This window comes from Sapajus apella, unplaced genomic scaffold, assembly GCF_009761245.1.
Source record: "Sapajus apella isolate SASKATOON/1434 unplaced genomic scaffold, GSC_monkey_1.0 scaffold155, whole genome shotgun sequence".
Lineage (NCBI taxonomy): Eukaryota > Metazoa > Chordata > Mammalia > Primates > Cebidae > Sapajus > Sapajus apella.
In genome coordinates, this window is record NW_022437095.1 from 1,213,644 (window position 1) to 1,239,774 (window position 26,131).

At 49.7% G+C, this 26,131-nt stretch overlaps 1 protein-coding gene across 1 annotated transcript in view; it reads right to left on the reverse strand.

Moving 5' to 3' along the window:
* The window catches only part of ADARB2 (adenosine deaminase RNA specific B2 (inactive)), a 455,637-nt gene that overhangs the window by 118,745 nt on the left and 310,761 nt on the right, over positions 1-26,131 (reverse strand). The window contains exon 3 of the mRNA XM_032266161.1: positions 20,052-20,935. Within this exon, the coding sequence (XP_032122052.1) occupies positions 20,052-20,935 (884 nt within the window). The remainder of the gene's footprint in view (positions 1-20,051; positions 20,936-26,131) is intronic.

Genomic DNA, 26,131 nt, shown 5'->3' on the forward strand with positions numbered 1-26,131 from the left:
AGCCTCCTCATTCTGAGGCACAGATTGCAGGAAAGTTGCACGGAAGGAAATGACAGGCAAGGAGCCTTACAATAGGCCTGTCGGGAAATGGTGGGACCCACACGAAGAACGGTCATTAGGCACAGAGAAGCAGCACAGGCTCCGGAGATGTTGAAACACAGGCATCAATGTATTTTGGAAGGACCACACCCACGATGAAGATGAGTGATTGCGGCAACACAGAGACCCCTATATGGGAGGTGAAGAGGGGTTCTGGAACCCCTGGCTTTAGTCAGTGAAGGACAGCATCCAGGAAATTGGTGGTCAACAGCAGTGGAGGCTGGAAGACGCAGTACCGCAAAATGGCATTGGCCTCGAAGAAGGCTCTTAAACAGGGATGGAAAAACAGGGGATTGGCGGACACTGTGCCAATGTGATGAAATGAGCAGGCACCACCTGAAAATCAACCAAATAACGTTCAGCTATTCCATTCAAACCCATGACGTGTTTTTTTTTTCCTTGAACAGTGCAAACATTATTACATACCTCAATTAATCTTATCATCATATTTTGCAGGCATCCTGCAGCGGGACATGGCCTCCCAGGAGTGTTTACAGAACAGAGGGGATGGGATTATGCCAGTGTAAAAATCCCCCTCCGGAGCTTGGCATGTAAAACTTTGATTTCATTTTGCTTACCAAGAAGCAGCGTAAGGCTGAGCATAGTGGCTCATGTCTGTAATCCTAGCACTTGGAGATGCAGGAGGCAGGCAGGCTGCTTGAGCCCAGGGGTTTGAGACCAGGCTGGGCAACACGGTAAGACCCCCGACTCTACACAAAGTAGAAAAATTAACTGGTCATGGTGGTGCGTGTCTGTGGTCCCAGCCATTTGGGAGGCTGAGGTGGAAGGATCACCTGTGCCCAGGCGGGGAGGTCCAGGCTGCAGTGAGCAGTGAGGAGTGATCGCACCACTGCGCTTCAGTTTGGGTGACAGAACAAGACCCTGTCTCAAAAAAAAAAAAAAAAAAAAAAAAGGAGGGCTGCAGAGAAGTTACTCACTCTGCTAATTTATGACATGTGGGCAGCCTGTGGCAGGTGTGCAGATAAAGGGTTTAACAAAGCACTGTGATATTACACCTCAGCGCGACAGACAGCGTCTTGGCAGCTGCCTTATTCTGCGTCTGCTGCCAGTTGAGATGTGAAAATTGTCAGACTATTTATTTCTAAATGGAAATCTAGGCATTCACAGTAATGAACGTGTGAATAAAAGAAGAAGAAAAACCTCTGCTATTAAATTTGTTCCAGTGATTCTTCAGAGTTTAAATAATCAAATCTCTAAAAATGCATCACTTGTTTAAGATCTTTCAGACTGGAAGCAGAATGCCCTGAAGGCCCTGACCTTCTAAAATTCTGCTCCAGCCACATCCAGGGTGCCTGGGTTCTGTGGAAAATGGTCTTTTGCTGAGTGTCTTGGGCTCCTGAGCCTTGCTGGGATTCAGGTGTGGTTTCTGCCCCATCAGCTCCACCTCGGTCCTCCAGAGGGCACTGGCCTAGAAGGTTCATTAATCCCTCTGCCTTTCCGATGGCTCCTTTTAAGATCCATATTCAGTGGTGTGGGACGAACAACATCCCCACCAGGCACTGGCCCCCGATTCTGGAGCCCACACCAGCTGGGGGCTTGGTTTATTCTGGGAAGCAGGATGGAACAGAAGCATTTGTAAGAGAGCGGGTGGGGACGGGTGGGGGGCGGTTATCCCGATTTGCTGATGCTCTTCAGGAAGGCTCCAGACCAGGAGCTGTGAATCAGGGCCTCAGAACTAATACAGGTACAATAAATACTTTCTGCTTTTTTTTTCTTTTCTTAAACACGTTTAGATAGGATGGGAATGTTTTCCAGTGCTGGATGACCTGTTCAATGATATATTATCTCTTCCCTTGCATGGTACTTTATGGTTTTGGATATTTCTACGAAAGTAGGGAATACCTGGATAATCAGCGAATTTCACCCATGTTCTTTGGTGTGTAATGGTGGTAATAGAGACTTCTTCAGCAAGGAGGGCTGAGTCAGGGTCGATGTAGCCATGGGTTGGTCCAGGGTGCTTGCAGGCCTCTGAGAGGCAGTGGGTAAAGGATGTGCAGCTGTGAGCCTCTCCTGGCTCAGGCTGGCCATGGTCTTGGCCTCAGGGCACCGTGCTTGGGGCTGGTGACCTTCAATTGCATGATATGCACCCCAAGTACTTTGGAGCATTCTCTCCACATCTGCATGCTCATTTGTAGATCATCTATAAGTCACTCCATGTAATTTATAAAACATATACAAAAACATAAATTTAAAATGATGAGGTATGCTCAGACAGGAATAAAAATGAATTTCTTCAACCCAATAAACAGTATCTACAAAAGTCCCACAGCCAACACCACATGAAATGGGCAAAGGCTGCGCCTGTCGGCTCAGACCAGGGCCAGGGCAAGGACGCTGGCTCTCACCAGTGCTGATGGTTTTACTCAACCTTGCAGTGAAGGTTCCAGATAAAATGATTAACCCCTTAGAATAAAGTGCAGAAGTAAATCTTTGTGCTCTTGCTTTAGGCAATGATTCATTAGCTGGGACACCGAAAGCACGTCACGAAAGGAGAAAATAGATACATTGGGCTTTATCAGAATCGAAAAGTTTTGTACTTCAAAGGACACCATTAAGAAAATGAAAAGACAACCCACAGAATTGGAGAAAATGTTCGTAAATCATATGTCTGATGAGACACTGATAAGACATTCTCCTATATCTGACAAGGGTATGATATATGTGAATACATAATAACATATTATAACTCAGCAATAAGTAGGCCCAAATAAAAATAGTCCAAGGGTTAGAATAGATATTTCTCCAAAGAAGATATAGAAATGGCAAGTAGTACATTAGCAGACGCTCAATATCATTAATACCTACAGAAATTAAAATCAAAACTACAATGAGACACCATTTCACACCCACTAGGATGGCTACAATCAGAAAGACAGATAATAACAAGCGTTGAAAAGGATGTGGAGATATTGGAGCCCTCATACATTTCTGGTGGGATTAAAGATAATGCAGCCAGCTTGGAAGTTTCTCAAGATGTTAAATACATTTTAACTAAGCAAATCTCCTGCCAAGTATATACCCAAGAGAAATAAAAACATATGTCCACATAAAACCATGTATTCAAATGTTCATAGAGGCATTATGCATAATAGACAAAAAGTAGAAATGACCCAAATGTTGGATGGATCAACTGACAAATGGATAAATGAGATTCTGGACATCCATACAATGGAATATTACTCAGCTGTAAAAAGAAATGAAGTTCTGACATAGGCCACACCCGAAGACACCAAACTCAGTGAGAGAAGCCAGACACAAATGTTCACTTACATGTGATTCTATTTACGTGAAATGTCCAGAATAGGCAAATCACAGAGACAGAAAGATCAGCGGTGGCCAGGGGCCAGGGGAGGGGAAAATGCTAACAGATTTGTTCTGAGGTCAGAAAAATGTTCCAAAATTCCTACCCAAAGATAAGAAGGACAGTTTCAGGACACTGTGAATATAGTAAAGACCTTTGAATTGTATATTTTAAAGGGTGAATTTTATGGTATCTGATTTATATCTCAATAAAGTTGTTATACAAGTACTGAGATCAAAGTGTCAGTAAAAGTTCTAGATTTCCTTCCTTAACCTTAATGAATCATCTACGTACCCCACATTCTGAAGACTTTAACACACTACACTAGTGAATTCTGGCCCATGCATTTGGAATTATTCAGAGAGCTTTTAAGGTTTTTCAGAGATTTCCTTTCCCATGGTGCGGTGGTGGTTCTTTGAGCAGCTGGGGAAATTTTCAGAAAAGATACATCTGCGGTTGTCAGACTGGACACAACACTTGGCTTTGGTTGACAAGGCTCAGTATGCCATCTGCCATTTTGTCTACTCATATTCATCTGAAGAAGTGTTAAGTCTGGAGAGCAGGCAAGAATGGACCCACTGGCCGGGTGGGGTGGCTCATGCCTGGAATCCCAGCACTGTGGGAAGCTGCAGCAGGAGGACTGCCTGAGTCCAGGAATTTGAGAGTGGCCTGGGCAACATAATGAGACCTCATCTCCACAAAAATTAAAACATTAGCCCGGTGTGGTGGTGCACATCTGTAGTCCCAGCTACCTGGGGGGCTGAACTGGGAGGTTTGCTTGAGCCTGGGAGGTTGAGCTGTGATTGCACCACTGCCTTTCCAGTCTGGGTGACAGAGTGAGACCTTGTCTCGGGGGAAAAAAAAAAAAAGAAGAGTGGATACACTGACTAGCATTCCTTTTTTTTTTTTTTTTTGGCCATTTGACAGGTGTTAAATAAATATCTTTTGTTGATTAAAAATATTACAATAAAGAATGGCATATTTTTGATATTTTGACTTGAGCATTCAAAGGACTTCCAGACAGCATGGCATGTTGACCCTGACTGCAGAGAGACATCAAAGGGAGTTCTCCACGTGCAGGACTGGAGACTTCCAATGTCCCTCCCACTCTAAGTTGTAATTCTGGTTCTGTGATGATGTCTGTCCAACACAGACACAACTACTGGTTAATTTGGTTAATTCGGAAAAGATATATCAATATATTTGAGAAAAAACCCCAAAGCTTCGTGTGATTTGTTTAACAAAATTGTCTGATTCATGAAGTTGTAAGAATTTCTCTGATTACACTGGAAGCAGAGTTACTGTTTTCCCTTTCTCTAGATTTTGAGTTGTTCACTTTTCCCCAGCCCTGCAATCAATGGGAGAGACACTTATGTTGACGGTGGCAGATCCAGCTATCCAGCAGCCTTAACCTGTTAGCCTGGATTCCTGGCTCCAGCCCCTCATGCTATTGATTTTTGACTCCAATTGCAAGCGGTCATCTCAGAACACACGTCCCTCAGCTCATTAGAGAAAAGCGCTTGATCCGTTTCTTATTCAATTGCCAAGCTCATTACACGTGCCCCAGACTTGGCTGAGTTGACTCGATTTCTACTAGCTTTTCTCCTGGTTTTGATGAACTTTGATCCCATAATTGCTTAGTTTGGAGTCATCTGATGTTATACAATCTTTAGGCACCTAGTGATGCTTTGCTGGAAAGAAATTGTGGTCAATGTGTGCCAGGCCTGGCACGTTTGTCTTCCATGGCCCTGTGAACTGGGTACTCTTACCATCTAAATTTTATGGAGCAGAGTGGGCCATGTGCTGAAAGAAGGCCTCAAAGGGAAAGCCAGAGTTCAGATCCTGAGTTGGGCTCCCGGGTTGAGAACCTCAACCACTGTGCGAAACTGCCTCTCTGTGCTCCTAGGGGCCTCCTTAGTGTTCAGGGTATTTTTAAGTCTCTAAAGATAATTTTCCTTACACTTCAGCAAATTTTCTTTCTCATCATATTAATACATGATACTTGTAATATGTAAAATGTGTCTGTGTAACAGAAAATTGTGTACAGGAAAACAAGCATGCAGAAAGGAGGCTGGGGAAAGAGATGATGATGATTTATCACTCACAGACCTCAAAGCCCAATAAAGTGAAAGGAAAGCAGCAGCCCATGAGCTACCATCTGTGGGGCCCACGGTGAGGAGGAGCTGCGTCAGGTGGGCCTGCCTCTGCCCTCGGTTCTACCCCATCCGACTCACCTGTAATGCCATGGGGGATGCTAACTCCTAGCGACGAAAAGGCAGCCCAAACCTAAAACACAATTCCTGCTTTCTTTGCTATCCAGATGGATGAAATGAAAACAGACCTCAAGCACTCCAGTGGTCTTTTTACAAATGCCCATAGCCCCACTATAGAAACGCTCACACTGCAGGTTACTCAGACAGGCTGGAACGATTAGAATGGACACACAATGAAGGTTATTTCTGCCAAGGTGTGTCTTTAATGTTTTAGGTAGGCAGGGGCCATGGCAAAATGCAGGCTCATGGGCAGAAGCTGGAGGCTGCTTGGCAGAGCAACAGTGCAGCAGGAAACGTGGAAGAAGGGGCAGGTGGCCGAGGTGGGCGTTTAGTGATCTCCAGAAAGTGGAATAATTAATATTTTAAATAATGACATGTCATATGGAAGAGGCCATGGCTTTTGGTCAAATGCATCTGAAAATATCTTCTCAAATGCCCTGCTTGCTGTGACTGTCAAGTGCCACGAGCCACGATGTCTAAAGCTGCCTTTGCAAGCCTCATGGATCCATCACTGCACTTCCCAAAGAGAAATGTGCTTCCAGAGAGTGGGACTATTTCTCTGCACGTGGGTGAACACACAGGTGCATGTGTTTGTGTATGTAATAAATACATTTATAGCTTTGCATGTTTACATATGTGTATATATAAATGCATTTATTATCATTCATATCTGCAAATCTGGCTACTCACATATAGGTTCCTTGGTCAAGATTTATAACCTTAATAGATGAATCTTTAAGATTGCAAGGTCAATTATTTTCTACATTATTTGAAGCTTTCCTTTTATAAATAGTTTCTTCAAGAAGTCAACAATATTTGTATAGAGTTAAAATTAGCCTCTTATTTTACTGTTTGATTTTTTAAAGGGTGTGTGACTTTTTTGTGAAGCACCTCTGTGTAGCTGTGCGTTGCTGCAAAGGGTCCTCATTTCTGGGGCTGGAGGTGGTCCTCGCTCCTCAGGGCTTCGACAAACCCTCAGTGAGTCTCCAGAGCAGCTCCAGGAGGCGGGTTGCCATTATTTGTCCTCACTTACAACTCTTTTCAGAGCTGAATTCTAACATTTTATCATGCCTAAAAATCATTTGGGGCTCTTGTTAAAAGGGCAGAACTTTAATACAAAAAAAGTGCAGCCCAAGATAGTGTGGTTTGGTAGCTCTGGGGTAAGTGCCCAGGAGCTACATTTTAAACATGACACCCAGCCAAGTTTTATGTGTGGCTGGGTTACAACTCAGACTGTGAGGTCTTCTCAATGGCATCGGCTTTCTTTGTCTTACCTGTCTTTGTGTGTTCCAGCCATCTGTGCACTACCTGGCATAGATATTACTCATTGAAGATGTCTGTGAGGTGAATGGATGGATGGAGGAAAGGAAGGATGGAAGGAGGATGGAGGGTGGGAGGGATGGGCAGAAGGATGGAGGAAGGAATGGAGGAAGGGATGGAAGAAGGAATGGAGGGAGATATACAGGAGTGGAAGGAGGGTTGGAAGGAGTGAAGGGAGGGATGGAAAGAGGGATGAAGGAAGGGACAGAAGGAGGGATGGAACGAGGGATGGATGGAGCAACGGAAGGAGGGATGAAGGGAGGGATGGAAGAAGGGATGGAAGGAGGGATGGATGGAGGGACGGATGGAGCAATGGAAGGAGGGATGGATGGAGGGACGGATGGAGCAATGGAAGGAGGGATGAAGGGAGGGATGAAAGGAGGGAGAAAGGGAAGGATGGAAGGAGAGATGAAGGGAAAAAGGATAGAGGGGTGGATGAGGGAAGTGATGGAGGGAAGGTTGGATGGAGAAACAGAGAGAGAGGGAGGGATGGGTAAACAGGGAAGGAGGATGGGGGTGAAAGAATGGGGGAGGGGTAGATGGACAGATGGATGGATGGAGGTTGGAGGAATGAAAGGACAGAGAGGGTAAAAAGACAGATGAGGGGTGGAAACCCTTTCCTTGCAGGTGGGACTGGCTGCTCACAAGCCACTGGTTGAGCTATGAAAAACTTTGGCAGTCATTTTTGTCTTTTCTAAAACCTGAGAAACATTTTGATATATCTTAAATAAGAATCAGTGAGTCCTATCCCAAGTAGGAAATACTCTGTCACTTTTCTCCAATTTCAAAAGTCATCAAAGCAGAATGCACACGCCCCAATTACCTCACTGTTTCTGCAGCAGCTCACTGGGCTTACCCTGCTTGGCACATGCAAATTAGAGACGCCTGTGTCGCAGACACGCCGCAGTCCCTGTGTCTTCACACTGAATTTGGATTTGAATAGTGCTAAATGGGTCTTCACGTTTGGCTTCGGTGGTTAATTTGACCATTCATAGCATGTTTTCATATTTCTTCATGACAAATGTAAACATAATTAGCTCTTATTCAAAAATAATTTGTTGTAGAATGCAGTGATTTCTAAACATGTCCTCCATTTTAAGAAACTTTAATATGCAAACATTCAAATTCATGGAGTGCATAAATTCAGCGTCTATTCTTCTCACAGCGATTCATGGCTTTGGGCTTCACTGCGGGAGGCCTACAGACAATAGGATCCTGTAATGCATTTAAGATGTTACCCACTTGGCAATAATTGGATGACTCTTTAAGGAATGTAGTAGTGCCTATTATCTCGTTATTGTGTGGCTATTTTCATATCTGTTTCTCTGGTTCACTGTTTCTTAATATATTTTCTCCTGTTTATCTTTGTTTCCTCAGTGTCTTAAATATCCGGTGCCTACTTAAAGCTTTAAGCATTTAAAGGATATTCTCACGCATCTCTATATCTCTCAACACTTCAAAAGGAAGCATCATGGGAAGCCCACCCCCATATTTATGAAATGAACATCCTTACAGATAGGCAGATCGTCGCGTATTCTGATGAACGGCACTGCACAGCCAAGGGAGGACAATGAAGCGTTTAAAGGCTCCTTGGGTATTTCTTCATATTATAAAATAAGAATGACCTTTGCAACTCTACCTAGGTTCGGCTGCTTGTGAATTATGAGGGGTTCCTCAAGGAACAGACATTTCTTAGAGCCCCCTCACCCTCAGAAGACCACAGCACTTCTCTGCAGGAAGTATTACACTTTCTCAGTCCGCTGAGGACTCCCTGTGTCAGGCGAAGTTTTATTATTGTCCTTAGCATTGAAAGAATTGCTCGCAGGGTGTTTCAGCTCATCTCCTTCTGTCTTCATCTGTGATTCTCAGCGGCGGTAACCTTTACGATGCACGTGTGGTCTCCGCCTCCGCTGCAGTTCCCGTCTCTCCTCTACTTTCCCATCTAAACAGACTACACAGCCCTGCCACAGATAGGGACTCCAGGCAGCTAAAAATCAACAGACAGGAGATTAATGGACTGCGTTATTTTATAACTAATCCAAATAATTATTTTTCCCTTTTTAATTTAAGGATTTGTGTGTGTGTTTTAGATATAACCAAGAATGAACTTTTCCAAAGGTCACTTAATTACTAGGGGGAAAAAACAGAAAGTGGTCCAGATAGTGGGTGTTTATAATAAGCATGTGGTGTGTGTGTACTAGTCTCCAAATTAAATTTTTAGGCCACATAATCAAGCATTAGGAAAGGCAAAATACCCAGAGTGAGTCTCACTTAGGATTTAGACTCTAACACAAGCTCTGGTGGCACACCTGCGTGGACTTCAGTGCGAGAAGGTGCACGCTTGCCTGAGGTGGCAGGCTGGGCTCAGCTGCCCCAAGTGCTGGGCATCCCGCAGAGTCGTCCAGCTTTTCTGAGCTGTTGGTGTCAGTGATGCCATTGAGACGCTCAAGAAATGAGCTGAAACATCCTGTGAACAACTCTCCCATGGTCAGGTGTATAATAAAACCTCACTTGACACAGGGACGCCTCAGCAGACTGAGAAAGTGTACTTTTCTCTGTACAAAAGTTTTGGGGTCTTCTGAGGGTGAGGAGGAGCATGCACCAGGTTATCTATCCCTCCACCCGAGGCTTCCTTGTCACCTCAACTCTAACTTGGGGCTGCAGCACAGGGCTTAGAATGAAAATTTCTGATACCCATTGTTTCATTTAGGCCACTCCAATTATTGAAACGATTTTACTATATTGATTTTATTGCATTTAATTCCCACTTCAAGTACCAGGAGAAGTTAAGGAAGTGCGTCATAAAACCTTTAAGATAATTGGTCAGACTATGAAAAGGGAGTGTCCTCAATTCAAAGAGAGAAGTCATAGGATTTGCTTCCCAGGTCTTGGCCCAGCCCAGGCTCCTTCACATCCTGCACTCTGCCAAAGGTGTGTTGTCACCTGGGACTAACACATGCTTGTCTTGGCATCATTTAATACAGCCATGGTACTTTGCAAAATGGAGTAGAATCATTGGAGTAAATCATCATGGTTTGAAACAAAAGCATCTATTTTACATGAGAAGCCTTCGCTGAAGCAAGTCCCTGTGCAAGGAACTTTGAGGAAGAACCACATTGCCCAAACTCTACAGATATTTCATTAAAAATAGAGAGTGTCTGAAGGAATGTGGCAGGCGTTTCTCCTTTCATTCATGCTGCTGACTGATAAGTGCTTAACCAAACAGGGCATCGAAGCTTCAGCCCAAATGCCTAAATTCACTCAATCAAAAGCTCAGTTGAGTTGGGCTCACAGTTTCAGTGAACTGTTTCCAGTTCACTGCTTCCGGTCCCTAATAACTACATTGCAGATAAACTTCATTTTTGAAACCATTTTTCCCCATTTTTAATTTCTCTTCTTCAGATCCCTGCCATATAAAATGCTCAGTTTTAACTATTTCCTCAAAAAGCAAACAAACAAACAAAAAACCACAAAAGCAAAAACAATCCTGTATAGGCAAAATGCTGAAACAGGAAAACCTGGTCTCCTGGTCAAGCGAAGTGTTGTCTAGAATGATGCAGGTTTCAAATGGCATGCTTCCTTTATTTAGCAAGGACCAGCTGGCTCTCAATTAGGCAATTCCTGTCTGTTTTGTAAATGAATCTAAAACACGAATGGCAACGGTGGCTCCTACCAGAGCCAGCTCACAGCCCCATCTTTAGGTTGCCCCTGACATTTTGGCATGGTGGATAGAGAGGTGGAGGAAGGATTTCTAGGCTGAAAGAAGACAAATCTGCCCCCTCTTCTCCACCAGCCACCAGGTTCCAGACTCTGGAAACAGGACGGTGGGCTGGCTGCCTGCCTCCTTGAACGGGCTGGAGGTCAGGGTGGCTGTGAGCTCACTCATTCCCATGTCTGTTTCATTCCCAGCAGCTTGGACCTTGGGGGATGATCTTCCCAGCTTATCTCCACATTCCAACACCAGCAGTGTCTGCTGGGTCTTCTACTCTGCATTGAAAGCATCACTTCTCTTGAGACGCTTTCTTCATTTTGGCTGCATAGTCTAAGTTTCCATTAGCATTTCCTGTCTGTTGGGTTTCTCCTATCTGGACCCCCCACTAGCTGGGTTGCACGGCCAAGCCCTGGGCTTAGTGGAGACGTCTTCCTGCCACTCCTGCAGCTGAGCACAAACCTCACAGCCCAGCAGAGCCTCTCCTCAGGTTAACCCTGCCCCACTGAAAAGGTGGGTTAAATCTGCAGCTTTTGGAACTGGCAGCATGGTGACCATGATCCACACATGGCTAAGCTCATCCTGCATCTTGCATTGACCCCGCGTCTACGGGACTAAGGAGAAGTCATCTTTTTTTGGGTCCCATTCCTGCTGACTGCACTTTTACATGGAGGAGTCACTCAGAGCCTTTGATTCATTCACGTAACAGGTTGTGAGGAGGTGGAGACGAACCCTGGCTGTATTTTTACTGTTTTCACTTTCATCTTGCCTCTCACATCCCTACATTTGCTCTGATTACCAAACGGATTAAAAACAAACAAAATCAAACAACACCAAACACGGCAGAAATGTCAACCCACCCAGGCTGCAGCGGACTCCTGCCAAATTCTGAAAATTCTCCAAGTCAACACTTCCATTAGAAAAGAGGTTTTCTGGCCATGAAAAGTGGAGTAGCAGTGGTCCACAGAGGGAGCAGGTGTGGGGCTGCCCTGGCCCTGCTCTCTGAAGCCCTACTGGGAGCTCAGAGGATGAAGAAACATCCAGCAACGGCAGGTACCAGCCCACCTGGGACCAAGTGCAGATTTTCAGCGAGGAATGCATTCCCAACAGTACAACGCAGAAGGTTTGGAATAACTGCTTTTGATAGAAGTTTTGACGGCTTTGAAGTTACTCTCACAGCAGGACTCCGGCATTCTGGCTTGGTGTCCCCAGAGTGGCAGGGGTGGGCTCAAAGCGGGGGGTGGGTCGAGGAGAGGGAACACGTCACGCCTGTGATTATCGAAGTTCCTGTGTGCTGTGGCTCCAGAAAGCAGAGAGCCACGTGGGTCTGGAATTCAACCAGCATTCACCAGAGAACCACCTGCCCCGAAGCAGTGATTTCCTGCAGGCAGAATGGGGCTCCTTTGTGATCATGTCTTTTTCCTGAGCTGTTTTCTCCCTCTCACTGTTCTTTCTGATGTGTGCACCCCAGGCTCATTGATCATGGTATTGCTACATGTTTCTTTCAGCCAGGTTTTGTCCTGAATTTAGTCAGAGCTAAGCTGCTGGCAAGTGTGGTTGACTGGCAGTTCCCACACCTGGGGGTGTCCTGTCCTCTGGCTCACTCTCAAAGGTGCGCACTTAAGGTGAAGACAGTGAGTCAAATCCAGCTTTTCATGAATTTTTAACCCTCTGCCTGGATGTCCCATTTCATCTTTAAAACAACCCTGCGATGTACCCCCTTCCTCAGCTTCCCCACGCCATGGAGGAAGCTGATGTAAGTCCCTCAAATACACACACGACCCCACAGAACCAGGACTGAGGCCCACATATCTTGACTCCAAGGCCCTACCCTACCACAGTGCACGCCACCTGGCTGTCTGTTCACATTAAACACCCTGGCATCAAGAAGCATTCGGGGAACGGTGACTCCCCACCTCTGCAGTCTTCTCCAGGTGAGCCATTCCTAGGGAGGAGGAGGACTTTTGGGAAGCTGGTCTTTCCCCGTTTCCTCCTCTTGGTGATTGCAGACTCACAGGAGGCGAGTACCCTCGGACGTTCGCGGACATGGGTGGGCTGGGGGTGGAAAGTCTCCCTAGGAAGCTCTTGGAAATAGGTGGGGTGGGGGTGGAAAGTCTCCAGTCTCATCCAGCCCTGCCTGTGATGAGCTAGCCCTTGACGTCGGCGGCGCTCTGGCTCTCTGAGTTAGGGAGCCCACCGCCCCGACCGTTCAGCCATTCCCCTGCATCTTTGTCCAACTGATTGGATCTTAATGGAGTGACAAGCTGGTTAGAAAAAGAGGCGTTTTGCCATCACCAGTCCTTATCTTATCTTTCACATGTATTACTCTTTTTAGTTAGTCCTTGTTTTGAACAAACCAAAGGTCTCCTCCCGGCGTCTCAAAAACAAGAGCCTTGTTTGTGAATCACACAAGAAAGTGAGCTCCAAATTGGGAATGGCCAAAACTACGAGTTGGAGAAGAAATGTGAGAAAATATTGGAACTTCAACTTAAGAGAATTGTATGATAAAAAATGCTTTTGCAGACACAAGAACAGGTGTGGTCATGACCTGCTGGTTCCCAAACACAAGGAGAAAGAATGTGCGTAAAGGGCAGATCTGGGGTGAAGAGAAATGAGATCTCTTTTTGAAGTTAGTCAGGGCTTTTCTTACGTAGGAAGTCGTAGGAAGCCTGTACATGAAAACCAGGTTTTCAAACAACCCCATGAAAAAGTGGGCAAAGGACATGAACAGACACTTCTCAAAAGAAGACATCATGTAGCCAATAAGCATATGAAAAAAAGGTTAACATCCCTCATCAACAGAGAAATGCAAAACCACAGTGAGATACCATCTGACACCACTCAGAATGGCTAGCACTAAAAAGTCAAAAAATAACAGATGCTGGTGAGGTTGTGGAGAAAAAAAACAGAATGTAAATTAGCTCAGTGGGAATGAGCTAGTGGGAATGTAAATTAGCTCAGCCATTGTGGAAAGCAATTTGGCAAATTCACAAAGAACTTAAAACAACTACCATCTGACCCTGGGATGTGGTTTCGGGGGAGAGGTCGGGGCGCCTCTGTGGTGCCTCTGAGCCTGCAGGTCTTGCTGCTGCTGCCACTCCTGGCCTGCCAGGTGATGCCCAGGCCCTGGTGCCTGTGACTGTTGCTGGCCTGGGCAGTGCTTGCTCCCTGCGGGGTTGGCCCAGGCTGTCCAGAGAGGGTGGTGTTCTCTATCCCCACCCCCTGTGCCCTGCTGTCTGCCTCCCACCCCCTCTGCTCTGTCTGCTGTCAGTTTCCAAGGGAACCTGAGCTGACAGAGCTCAGGAGCTGACATATGAGAAGCAGAACTTAGGGCTGTGAAAGCCTCAAGAGGGGTCCAGGTCCCAAATGCTGGCTTCAGGATCCCTCTGAGAACCCTGAGACTGTGTGAAGGTGGCCAGGCTGCCCCTGAGGCCAACGCTGGGAGCCGAGTGCCCATGCACCCCAGGGCTGTCCCCTCAGAGAGCCCAGCATCCATCTGCATCAGCTGCTGGGGCTCACGAGAGGCACAGGCAGGTGTGCAAGCGACAGTGACCCAGGAAGTCACCCAGGGGCTGTGAGAACAAGAGAAAGAGGGCTGTGTGAGAATGGGCCAAAGAGAAAGGGCTGAGGGGACAGGGCTTTCCTGGGTGTCCTTGGGGTGGGAAGGCAGCACCCCACGTGCTCTCTCACGTCCTCTCTCCTCTCTTGGATGGACTCTTTTCTTTCTCCAGCTCATTTAAACGTTGGCTTTTCCCAGTCACTGTCTCCTTTAGCTGTCTCTGTCCTTTTCGGTGTAACAACGAATCCCAAAGGAAGGGGGCTCCTAATGGAGCCTGATGTCCACCCCCGGGAGGCTGAGGTTTCTTGGCTTACAGAGTCACCTCCCCATGGGGAGCAAGGCCCCTGTGGCCTCTGAGCTCCATGGAGGTGCCCGAGGCAGCACCAGCCCAGGAGGGCGGTGAGGCCCCTGTAGCCCGACCCGGCTTGCACCTCCCTGAGGGCTCCCACGAGGCTCCTGTGCGTTCAGGGGTCTCTGACCACCGGAACATGATGCCTAGGGGGGTGTCCCTCCTGTGACTGCCCACCTCCCCAACACAGTCGACTCTGCAGTCTTTCAAAGCCCATCAACTCTTCCCTGCCAGTCAGCCCACCGTGGTTTCTCCCTGTTTGGAAATAACAACACTTTTTGTGTCACTCTTGCTGTGCTAAATCTCAGACCTCTATTTTAATTAACAGTGTTCTGTGTCCTCCATCAGCCTAAAGCCCTTGGGGGCTGGAGGGATGGGGCAGACGGGGGTCCTGAGGATGAGCCCCAGGCCCACGAAGCTGAGCCCGCCTGTCTGCAACTGTTCACCTTGCTCCACCCTCAGCGGCTAGACTCTGGGCACAGGACTCAGGTCCCTGGAAACTCAATGTCTTCCTCTGTAAAATGGACCTAAAATTTTTAAATGAGGATTACTGTGCATGTGAAGCACTTAGGTTAATGTGTGACCCAGATTAAGTGCCTGGGCAATATTAGCCTGCGAATGCCAGTATTGTCTGAAGTGCAGACAAACGTGAAGCTTGGCTCACAGGCCCTGCTTAACTAGTGAACAGCCATACTAACCATATCTGAGAATTCCAAACATGGTATTGGGAGCCTACAGGGTTAAATACATATCAGTTACATCTTAGAATTATGCATTTATACAATTGCACCTAACATGTTTCAGTAGAAAGTAGGGTGGCAGAAGCTATTATATAAATGTGTCTTGCACATTGCATATATTGTATAAACATATATTGTAGTTGCATGTACATCGCATAAGGCATGCTGTTCATTGTATATATGTTGTGTAAACATAATCACGATTGCATATACATTGTACACATATGGAAATATATGGCATACGTTGCATATACATTGTACAGATGGATATTGTGGAAATACGTAACATACATCGTATTTACATTGTATAAATGCATACATGTATTGTGAAGCATCTACAAAGCCTCTAGTACCTCATTAAGGAGGGATTTTCTGAAATTTTTTCATGTGTAAGGGCAATTGTGACCTCTCGCCCTTCTTCTGGCCGTCAGCACCTCTTTCACAGACTCAGGACATGAAGAAAGCCAGAAGGTTTGGGGATGGCTGGATCTGCAGGACAGTGTTTTTGCTTCCCTAAAAGAGAAGCTTGCCTTCCTTCGTGGACCACAGGATGGTGTGTGTGGCCACAAAACCCAGAAGGGGAGGTGCTGAGAGAAAGCAGCTGCTGGGATCATTCCTGCTTCAAAGCAGGTGACTGAAGAGAGATGTCGGTTTTGTGATTTTTATCATTGTCTATGATGATGCCTCCAGATAGCGCATATTTACATCCCGACATAGTCTTGTTCTAACATCCGAGTACCCAATTAACCTAGAGGAGCCTGGAGCGGGCTGCAGATGAGGAGGGTTTGCACCGGGCCAGGCAGGTGTACCCTAGCAGGCACTGCCCCTAGCAGCTGATACTGATGAAGCCTGGCCTGCAAACCCTCTGCCAGCACCGTAAACCCTCCCTGTTTAGATCTGGTATGAGTTCTAAGGAATCTGATAAATGCCTGCTTACTGATGAAGCCTGGCCTGCAAACCCTCTGCCAGCACCGTAAACCCTCCCTGTTAAGATCTGGTATGAGTTCTAAGGAATCTGATAAATGCCTGCTTTTGTCACTCTGGCTGACTCTGAAGGGTTAGATGAGTCTGATTCTGGTAAACACTCCTGGGTGCAGGAAATAGTGAAAATTAGATCCAGAGAAGCCACACCTGTGATTTTCATCTTTATGAGAATATCCTGCTTCTGAACTTCCTCTTTCAAAATCCAGATGGCACCCAAGTCTGTAGTACGCCATCTTTATCACGTGTTTACACGGAAGCTGCTGTTGTGAATCCCAAGCAGCACCACAACGATCACCCTTAAAGGAACACTCCTCCGGCCTCTGAGGGACTTTTGGGAGGCTCTGCTTCCTGAGAGCTGTCCCGGCAGGCCCTGTCATTCCAGGCTGCTGCTGTGAGCGTCACCACGACAGGCTCTGGCCGCACTGGTTCTCAGCAGCGCGGGGCTTTGACCACCCGATGACCTGGAAGTGGAGACCGCTGACCTCCCTCTAGAACCCACTGGGTCTTTGCAGTAGGCTCCTCAGTGGTGTCTAAGCACGCTACCCAAATGACTTGTCATCCAAATGATTCACATGCACTATCACCACATTGGAAACTTTTTTCGTTGACTATTACTTAAAGGAGAGAATTCCCTCCAGGATGGTTCTGAAGCGTCGCTAGAAGGAGTTGGCCTTTGGTGGAGAGCCCTGAGCAGATGCACAGCACCTTTGCTGGCTTCTCTGGAAACACCCTGTGGGTCCAGAGGTGGGTTTGTTGTTCCATGTGGAAGCCAGCCCTGCGTGGGGTGAGCTGGGACTGTGGGCAGCGAACTCCACGCACTGGGGCCGGCCCCCAAGTGTAGAAACTGCCTCCTTCCTGCAGACGGTGCTGCTTCCAGGCTACCTGGATGGACTCCGGCAGGGCGGTCTCTCCCCCCAGAGGTAGGCCTGCCCTTTTCGGAGTGGAGGACACAGCCCAGGAAAACGCACAGCTTGCCCTGGAGACACAGCTGCTAATAGGGCCATCAGACAAGGGCCAGGGGCTCAGGGCCTTTAGGAGCTTCAGCTCCAGAGCCACCTTGGTGGGACCAAGGGTCTGCGTGAACAGGAAGCAAGCTGTGTAGACGGTGGTCCATGACGTAGAGATGGGGGTTGGGAGGGAGTTGAGCAGAGCAAGGAGGAAAAGCCACATTTACAGCAATTTCTGAAATCTTTTCATTCCTTTCCCCTCAATCACATCCGGAATAGGATTTGAATTTAATAAACTGCTGAAGGTTCCTGGCCCTGAGTTCCACTGTCCTCCCAGCCCCCGCTCAGCTGTGGGTGCATGTGGGCAGGGGTATGAGGGAGGGGGATGGTTTCCCGGGACGCAGCGTGCACAGCAATGATGAATGGCCCGAAACCCTCGCGCTGCTCTGCGCCCTTCATCATCCAGTCGGGGTGGTTAGGGACTGTCAGAGAAAAATAATTTAGCAGCCATGGCTCTAACTGATGTGCTGCATTCTGGGTCAAGTGACTATTACAAAGTAGTAGCACTGCCTGGTTTCTCCATCGTGAGCGCTCAGGGCTGACAACATGAAAGAAAAAGGCATTGCAGCCAGAATTCACTGACATCCTTCACATTTCACATGAGTAGGACGCAGGAGAGGGCAAGGGAGGGGCGGAGGGATGTTTCCTGCTTAACAGATTCAACAGAAGAGTGCCAGGTTCTGCTGGGTGAGCAAAGTATCCCAGCAGCGGGGCCACATCCCAGACCATGGGTGCTGGGGCTTCTCAGAGAAGGGGCAGGAGACCCGAGCCTGCCAAGGTCACGGGCAGCTTCAGGAGGGCTGTCTCCCAGCCCTCCCCCGACCCCCCACCTGGGGCTGCAGGGGTGAAGTGGCTTCCAGGACGGTCGCTGGCAAGTTTAAGCTACAGAGTGGAGAAATGGTGACAAGAGAAGAGAGAGGGTAATAAGTAAGAAGGAGGGGTCGGGAACACCAAGCCAGGCCCCAGCGCCCTTGTGAGGACATCGCGCCAGGGACGTATGTGGAAGCTGTCCTTGCTGTTCGCCGCCTTGCTTTTATTTGGGTTGTATTTTTATTTGAGGGTGAGTTTGGATGGCAGGACTGGGAGACACTGTGGTCTAAATCCCTCCAACCCACTCCTTACAACCACCACCAGATGTTCCGTAAGTACTTGAAAATGAAGGAATGGCTCCAGGAGAGGCAGAAGGCAGAGCTGTGCCTTACCCCACGCTGGCCAACAGTCCAGCAAGCATTGGCTCACAGGTGAATAAGTGAGCACTGGAACCCAGTCTTCAAGGTGGGGGCTGGGCCACACCGCACGTGGTCTGTGTCATCCTGTAGTCTCCCTGAGTGGCGTCTGAGGTTTGATGGGACCCTGCGTTCATGAAGAGATTTATGATCTCCCAAGGCAAAATAACGGGTTCTATCCTAGGTGTTACATGTACGGCTGGTAGCCACCGCAGCCGTAACTTACAATTACTGCACACTTACCACGGCCCCCACATTGGGCTAAGTGCTTTTTAACTATGTGAAATGTTTCTTTCCTTGATTGATGCCAAAATGAATAAAGATAATTTTCTGTATCTGCTACATTAGTGATGCCCACAAATAATTCTGAAAATGATAAGAGAAAAGATAATTTGCATAAATCAGCCATTGCAAGACTTGGCAGGATAAGATTGTTTTAAATGGCATCAGAATGGTTTCTGACAGACACAAAGCTGGAGAGCAGGGTCTGGAGGCCGGTTCCCAGTGATTTCCCAGAACTAAATCAAATGGAAAAACTTCAGCGGTGACAGGAAACGTCCTCGCCATTTACATAGGGCCGACCCCTAGTAGCCAGTGGAAACCTCCAGAGGGTATTTAAAGCCCAGAAGCTTCTGCGAGGGGCTCTCGAGTTCCCACCCCGTGGAGCGCTTTCATTTTCAAGCACGCTGCTTTCGTTGCTTCATTATTTCCTTGCTTCATTATTTCCTTGCTTTGTGCGTCTGTCCAATTCTTTGTTCAAGACACCAAGAACCTGGACACCTTCAAAAGGTAACGCACAGAGCTAAGAACGTTCTGGAAGTAGTGAAGGTAAACGCAGGGAAGAAGGACCAGGGGTCCTGCCGGGCAGAGCGAGGCTCGGCCCCCCACTCGCGCTCTGGCTTCCTTTGCCTCCCAGCGCGATTCTCTCTTGGACCAGGAACCCAGTCTGGGTCCTGCGGGGCTGGGTGGCCTCCCCGGCTGCACCCGGGCACAGGCCACCAGCCCCAGGGGGACGGTTCGCTGTTGCTCGGCCTTCTCCAGCCTCCCTGGTTGAAAACGCGACCCCAATCTTACCCGGCGCGACCATCCGACCCCACCGCGTAGAGACCCAGTCCCTGACCGAGCCTGGCACGGATCCGCCTTCCCCGCAGAGCGCACCGAGGTGTGGACAGACGCGCCCCGGCCGCTCCCACCTTGAGCAGCTGCACCAGCCTCGGCTGCACCCGGCCTAGCCGTCTCCTCCCGGGCGGCTGCATCATCACCCTAAAAACCGCCGGCGCCACGAGCTTTCCGTCCCCTTGCCAGGGCCAGGGCAGGGTGGACATTCTCTCCCCTCCCGTCCCGCGTGACCGCTCCTTCCCCGAGAAGCCTTGACACCTGCTCCTCCCAGGGAAAGACCGGGCTCCCCACGCCTCCCACGTCCCCGTGGCCCCCACGTCCCCCGCGCCCCCCGCACCCCTCACCTGTGGCAGCGGCGTCCTCCTGGCCCTGCCGGGCGCGTGTCCCGGCAGCCGTATGTCGAAGAGCGCCTGCAGCGCGGCCTGTGCGGCCTGACCCCGGGCCAGCTTCTTGCTGCGCCCCGAGCCCTCGAACGTCCTGCCGTCCACGCTCACCGCCATCACGAAGCTCCGCGCGCGCGGCCGCTCGGCCGGTTCCGCCAGACACACGTAGCGCAGCCCGGCGCGCAGGCGGTTCAGCAACACCACGGGGTTGCGCTCTCCCGGGGCCGCCGGGGCCGGGCCCACCAGGTCTAGCGCGCGGCACAGCAGCCGCCGCCGCCCGTAGGCCGCGGAGAGCAGCGCGGCGTCCCCAGGGCGGCCTCCCGTGAGGCCGGGGCGCGGCGCCGGGGGCTCGAACTCGTGGAAGAGCGTGTCGGGGAAGTCGGCCTGGTCGGAGGTGAAGTCCGTGCCGGGGCCGGGGCCGCAGCCCATGGCCAGGTGTGCCTGGCAGGCGTTGGGGAACTGCACGAAGGACCTGAGCGCCAGCTCGGCCGCGCGCATCTTGGCCTTCTTCTTGGTGGGCCCGGTGCCCTCGAACGTGAGCCCGTTGACCTCCACGGCCACTGAGAAGACCGGGGCGTGCACCGGGCCCGTCTGCGACACTGTCCGGTACTGCAGGCCCGGCCTCAGCTCGTGCAGCTGCACCAGCGCGTTCTTGGGCGCCACCGACCACGACAGCTTCTTCCAGACCAGCTGCAGTTTGCACACGCGGCCCCCGTTCCCCTCCTCCAGTGGCCGCTTCCTCTTCGCGCCAGGTGCGCCTGCCCCGGCCCGGTCCCCGGGGGGCAGCGGCCGCGCGGCCAGGTTGCCCACGTTGCGGTTCTCCTTCACCTCGGCGCTGCTGGTACCTGGAGGAAGAACAGAGCGGTCAGACCCGGGGCCGGCCGGTGGTGGGAGCGGCAGACACTGGCTTCGGGAGCGCGCTGCAGAGCGGGAATCGCCCCCAGCGCCCTGCCCGCCCGCGCCCCCAGGCCAGGCCTGAGAAATGACCGTGGCCACCAGAGGGGGTAGGGTAGGAGGGAGCGAGCCCCTGGGCGCCGACGGCCCACGCGGAGGAGCGGCGTGGTGTCCCTGGCCGCGCTTGCTGAAGGCCTGCGGTGCGGAGCTGTCTTCCTGTTCTCAGTGCGGCTGTGCTGGCCCCTAACACACAAGTGGCCCTGACTTTTTATGTGTTTTGGGCAACGTCAAAAGTCAGAGAGGCCTTTCCTGAGGTGGTGTGGTCGAGTGACCCCCTTCCCACTTGCTACCGGGACCTCCAGGCCCGGTACCCAATGCGCCCCACCCCGCCCCCAGTGCTGAGGCGCAGGGGTTCCACGCTTCTCGGCATCCAGCCCCAAAACTCTACTTCCTCATTCACAACCAGCGGCAAGGCAGGCGCTGTCGCCTGAAACCTCCCAGGAGGGAACGGTGGGAGCCCGCCCGGGTGAGGCCCTGCGGCCTTGGGTGAGTCCCTGGCCTTTCCCCCAGAGGCTGGGCACACCTATTTGGTAAATACGGTCGGTCCTCTGTATTCCTGAGTTCCCCATCTGCGGATTCAACTAACTGCGGAGAGAAAATATTCTGGAAAAAATGGATGAATCACTACGGAAGGTGTACAGACGTTTTCTTGCTATTATTCCCTAAACAATACAGTATAACAATGGTTTACATAGCGCTGACATTGTATGAGGCATTATGAGTAATCCAGAGATGATTTAAATACAGGCACATCGCGTTGTTTTGCTTCCCAGGTATCGTGTTATTTACACATGGAAGGTTTGTGGCAACCCTGAGTTGAGTAACTCTATGGGCACCACTTACCCCCCACCATGTGCTCACCTTATGCCTCTGTGTCACATTTTGGCAAATTTTTTTTTTTTGAGACATCATCTCCCTCTGTTGCCAAGGTTGGAGTGCAGTGGTGCAATCTTGGCTCACTGCAACCTCTGCCTTCCAGGTTCAAGTGATTCTCCTACCCCAGCTTCCTGAGTAGCTAGAATTACAGGTACATGCCACCATGCCCGGATAATTTTTGTATTTTTGTAGAGATGGGGTTTTGCCACGTTGGCCAGGTTGGTCTTGAACTCCTGACCTCAGGTGATATACCCACCTCAGTTTCCCAAAGTGTTGGGATTACAGGCATGAGCTACAGAGCCTGGCCACATTTTGGTAATTCTCAAAACATTTTGAACTTTCCCATTATGATACCCATTATGGTGCCCTCTGATGAGTGATCTTTGATGTTACTATGGTGACTGTCTTGGGGTGTCATGAACCGCACCTATTTAAGACGGCAAACTTAGTAAGTGCTGTGTGTGTTCTGACTGCTCCGCTGACCGGCCAGTCCCCCATCTGTCTCCCTCTGCTCAGGCCTCCCTGAGAAGCCCCAGCAGTGACACTAGGCCACTTAATATTGCTGCAATGGTCCTGAAGTGCTAACTGAAAGGAAGAGTCACTTTTCTCTCGCTTTAAATCAGACGTAGGGAGGAAGGCATGAGGGTAGCCCGGACGGCTGGAAGCTGGTCCCTGGCAGTACCCAGGCCACTCGCTTAGCTTCTGCCCCGGGAGTCTTGCCACCTTCATCAGACAGGCAGACACTTTAAAAAGGCCTGTGATGTCCCAGTGTTTCCGGATAGGTACTGCAGGTTGGTGGTCACAAGCACAAGTACAGCTCCTTCGGAAAGCATTTTGGGAGCATCAGGTATGAATAAATAAACACACATGTTACTCAGCAATTCTGCCCTTGGAGATGTGTCCGAGAGAAACCTTCATACACTGAGGCAGAGCTGAACAAGATGTTCACTGCAGCACGCTTTCGCGAAACTGCAAAGTTTGAAAGTGCGCATGTTCCTATGGTTAGAGGAATGGTGACTCATCAGTGAAATAAGCGCACTACAGAATACTATGTAGCATCTAATGGACTATATCTATATGCTTCAGTGTAGATGAATCTCAAAAAATAGCATGCTAGGTAATAAAATTGACTTGCAAAATAAACCATAGGGTGTGATATTACTAATATAAGTTATAAGAACATCAACATTCTATATTCTTCATGTAATCATCCTTCTGTGACAAGGGTCCTGATGTGTGGGTAACAAAGATCCAGTCCAGCTTCCCCTGGGGAGTGCAGGAGGGAAGTGCAGTGAGGGGCCGGGGTCGGCTTCACCTCTGTCTGCAGTGCTTTATTTCTTTGGCAGAAAATGCTATGAAGTCAATTGAGCAAAATCATCATTTGCTAGCTGGGGTGATGGATGCATTTGATGACAATTTAATTTTTCTGGACTGACCATCATGGACCACTGTTTTCTGGCAATGCTGTTCCATTAGGGAATCTCAGCCATGGATGGCTGCATGGCCTGCCAGGTCCATACTGCCCTCATGGTGAATGTGCTTCTGGAAGGTTCCATGCAGGTTTACTACAAAATACTCTGTGAATTACGGTAGTGAGCTGTGCCCTTGCTCCTCCCTGAGGCCTGGCTCAGGCATAACCTGGACTTTGCTGCTTCTCTTGCCCTGGGGAGGGTATTACTGTCTGATTTGCTCGGTAAGGAGCTTCCTTTACTGAGGTTGCAGAGTTTGTTAGCTGGTCGAGGTGCAGCTCGGCCCCAGGCATCTCAGATCAGCCTTGTCTGTGTTGTTGCTGTAAAGCTGATTCTATGGAAACGGATTAGTTCCATCACCGTCTTGGCCTCTATACTGTAACACCCTTTTCCGGGCTCTCTGGAAGAGGAAGATGAAGCTGGGCCCACAAGCCGCCCCTGACTGGACAGTGACCTGTCCCTGGCGAGAACACGGAGGCTTCCCCTTGCTCATCAGCCTTGTCTGTGGGGAGAGGCTCTTGGGTGTGAATGAGTTTTTTCTCGTTAAGCAAGTGGAAACTTGAGGCAATTTTTACTGCTTGGAAATAGAGGTTGACAGTGGCTGGATGTTGACACGTGGACCTGCTTTCCATGTGGCCTAAGAACCAAGCAGGAATGAGACCTGGCTGGCCCAGCCCCACGCTCCCCGCCCCACAGCTTATGACGCTGTTGTTGGAGAATAATAAGGACATACAATTTCAAAGGCACAAAAGACGCCTTTCAAAATCAGGTGTCTTCGTGAGGTGTCCTGATATGGGAGAGTGTTCTTTTCAGGTGGCACGCTGCCTGCCTGTCCGGCTCAGAGCAAAAACGTCCGTCTCTTGGCCTCAACTATCACTGCACAGGGGTGCTCCTGCAAGAAGGCTCTGGGCCCTGCTTTGAAAGTGCTCTCTGTTTGCTAAAATCTCTATTTCTCATTTGAATTTTCTGAATTGTGAGGCGGTTCTGTTGTTTTCTCTGGCAATGGCGGCTAAAAAAGTATTAGGTCTGGGGAGATAATTTTGTTTAAAATGTGGATCTCAGAGCTTGATAAGTCATAGGTGTGTGACATTCACTTACAGTTGATTGCAGTAGAAACAGTTGCCTTCCAAAGAGAAAGTGCGCAGTGCAAATGCTTTTGTTAATCATTAGGCACTTTGGGTATACATGTAGCACTGAGCTCTGCTGTGTCGTGTGTTTCAGGCCGAGGGGTGGCAAATGCGATTAACCATGTGATTTTCCAAAATTGAACTTAAAGATGGAGCAAAAAACCAACATGATCGACCCCCTCACCCCATACCAGATTGCGTAGAAATTTGCTTGGTATTCTGTAATTTCTTATTGATTTCTCTCAAGGTGGGGATGGACAAGCCTGTCAGTGTGATTACAGCGGCTGCTGGATCGCAGAGCGGGACGCGCAGAGCGGGACGCGCAGAGCGACGCTTTGCCTCTTCCTGCCTCCATGTCCTATGACTGTCAGAATTAAAGCTTTCCCTGGCATAAACCATGAATGTCAGATGGTGGCGTGAGGGCCTCTTTCATAATAATCAATAATTGATGATAAGGGCACACTTCAGGGCCCTGCCCTGGACACACCAGCTGGGCCCTCTGGGGTGATATCACCCAGTTAGGGTTTAGACTCCTCTCCACAGGCCCCGATTCCCATTTCCCAGCAGTGGCCTCTGCACAGAGCTGTGGGGTCTGGGGGCTCAGTGGCTGCTCCAGGCTCTGCTCCATCGTGCAGGGTGTGTGACCTTGGGCATGCCACTCAGTTTGGCCAACTGATTTTTTAAGACAGAAAATGAAGATTTTAAAAATATTTGTCTTGTAAGGTTCTTAAAGGGACGAACGGAGGCAGCACATCTAATGGGCGAAGCGAGAGTCAGCCGTGGGTGAACATCGGACGCATTTTTAAAACCCAGCAGGGAAATGTCGAGGCAGACACTTCTCACCCCCCTCCACCTGTGCCTCACCCACATTGCTTCTCCCTGTCTGGGCCCAGCTTCTCTCCCTGCTCGTCCTTCTCCCTGTGCTTCTCCGTGCACTTTGCAGGAATTCCAGGGCACCTGGAAGAAGCGTTTCCAGGGCCTCACATCTGCGAGTCTCGAGCTGTGGCTGGGGGTCGTGTCTCCCTCCTTGAGTGTGTTTTGCTCCCTCAGAAGGGCTGAGAGCAGCAGGAGCCCCTCCACACACAACGCCTCCCTCCGTCTGGTTGGCAAGGCAAGTGTTCGTTCTCACAAAACCCTCCAGAACCTGCCAAGTCAGGTGCCTGAGGCAGACAGAGGGAAAAACAGGCTTCGCCTTTTTGATGCCTTGGGCCCAGTGGGAGAAATCTTGACACTATGACCCTGTGACAGTCGTGGGGATGGTCTCGCCCTGTGGCCTGTGACCCTGTGACAGTCATGGGGCTGGGCTGGGTGAGGGTGGGAGCCGAGCTCGCCCTGTGGCCTGTGACCCTGTGACAGTCATGGGGCTGGGCTGGGTGAGGGTGGGGGCCGAGCTCGCCCTGTGGCCTGTGACCCTGTGACAGTCGTGGGGATGGTCTCGCCTTGTGGCCTGTGACCCTGTGACAGTCATGGGGCTGGGCTGGGTGAGGGTGGGGGCCAAGCTCGCCCTGTGACCTGTGACCCTGTGACAGTCATGGGGCTGGGCTGGGTGAGGGTGGGGGCCGAGCTCGCCCTGTGACAGTCATGGGGCTGGGCTGGGTGAGGGTGGGGGCCAAGC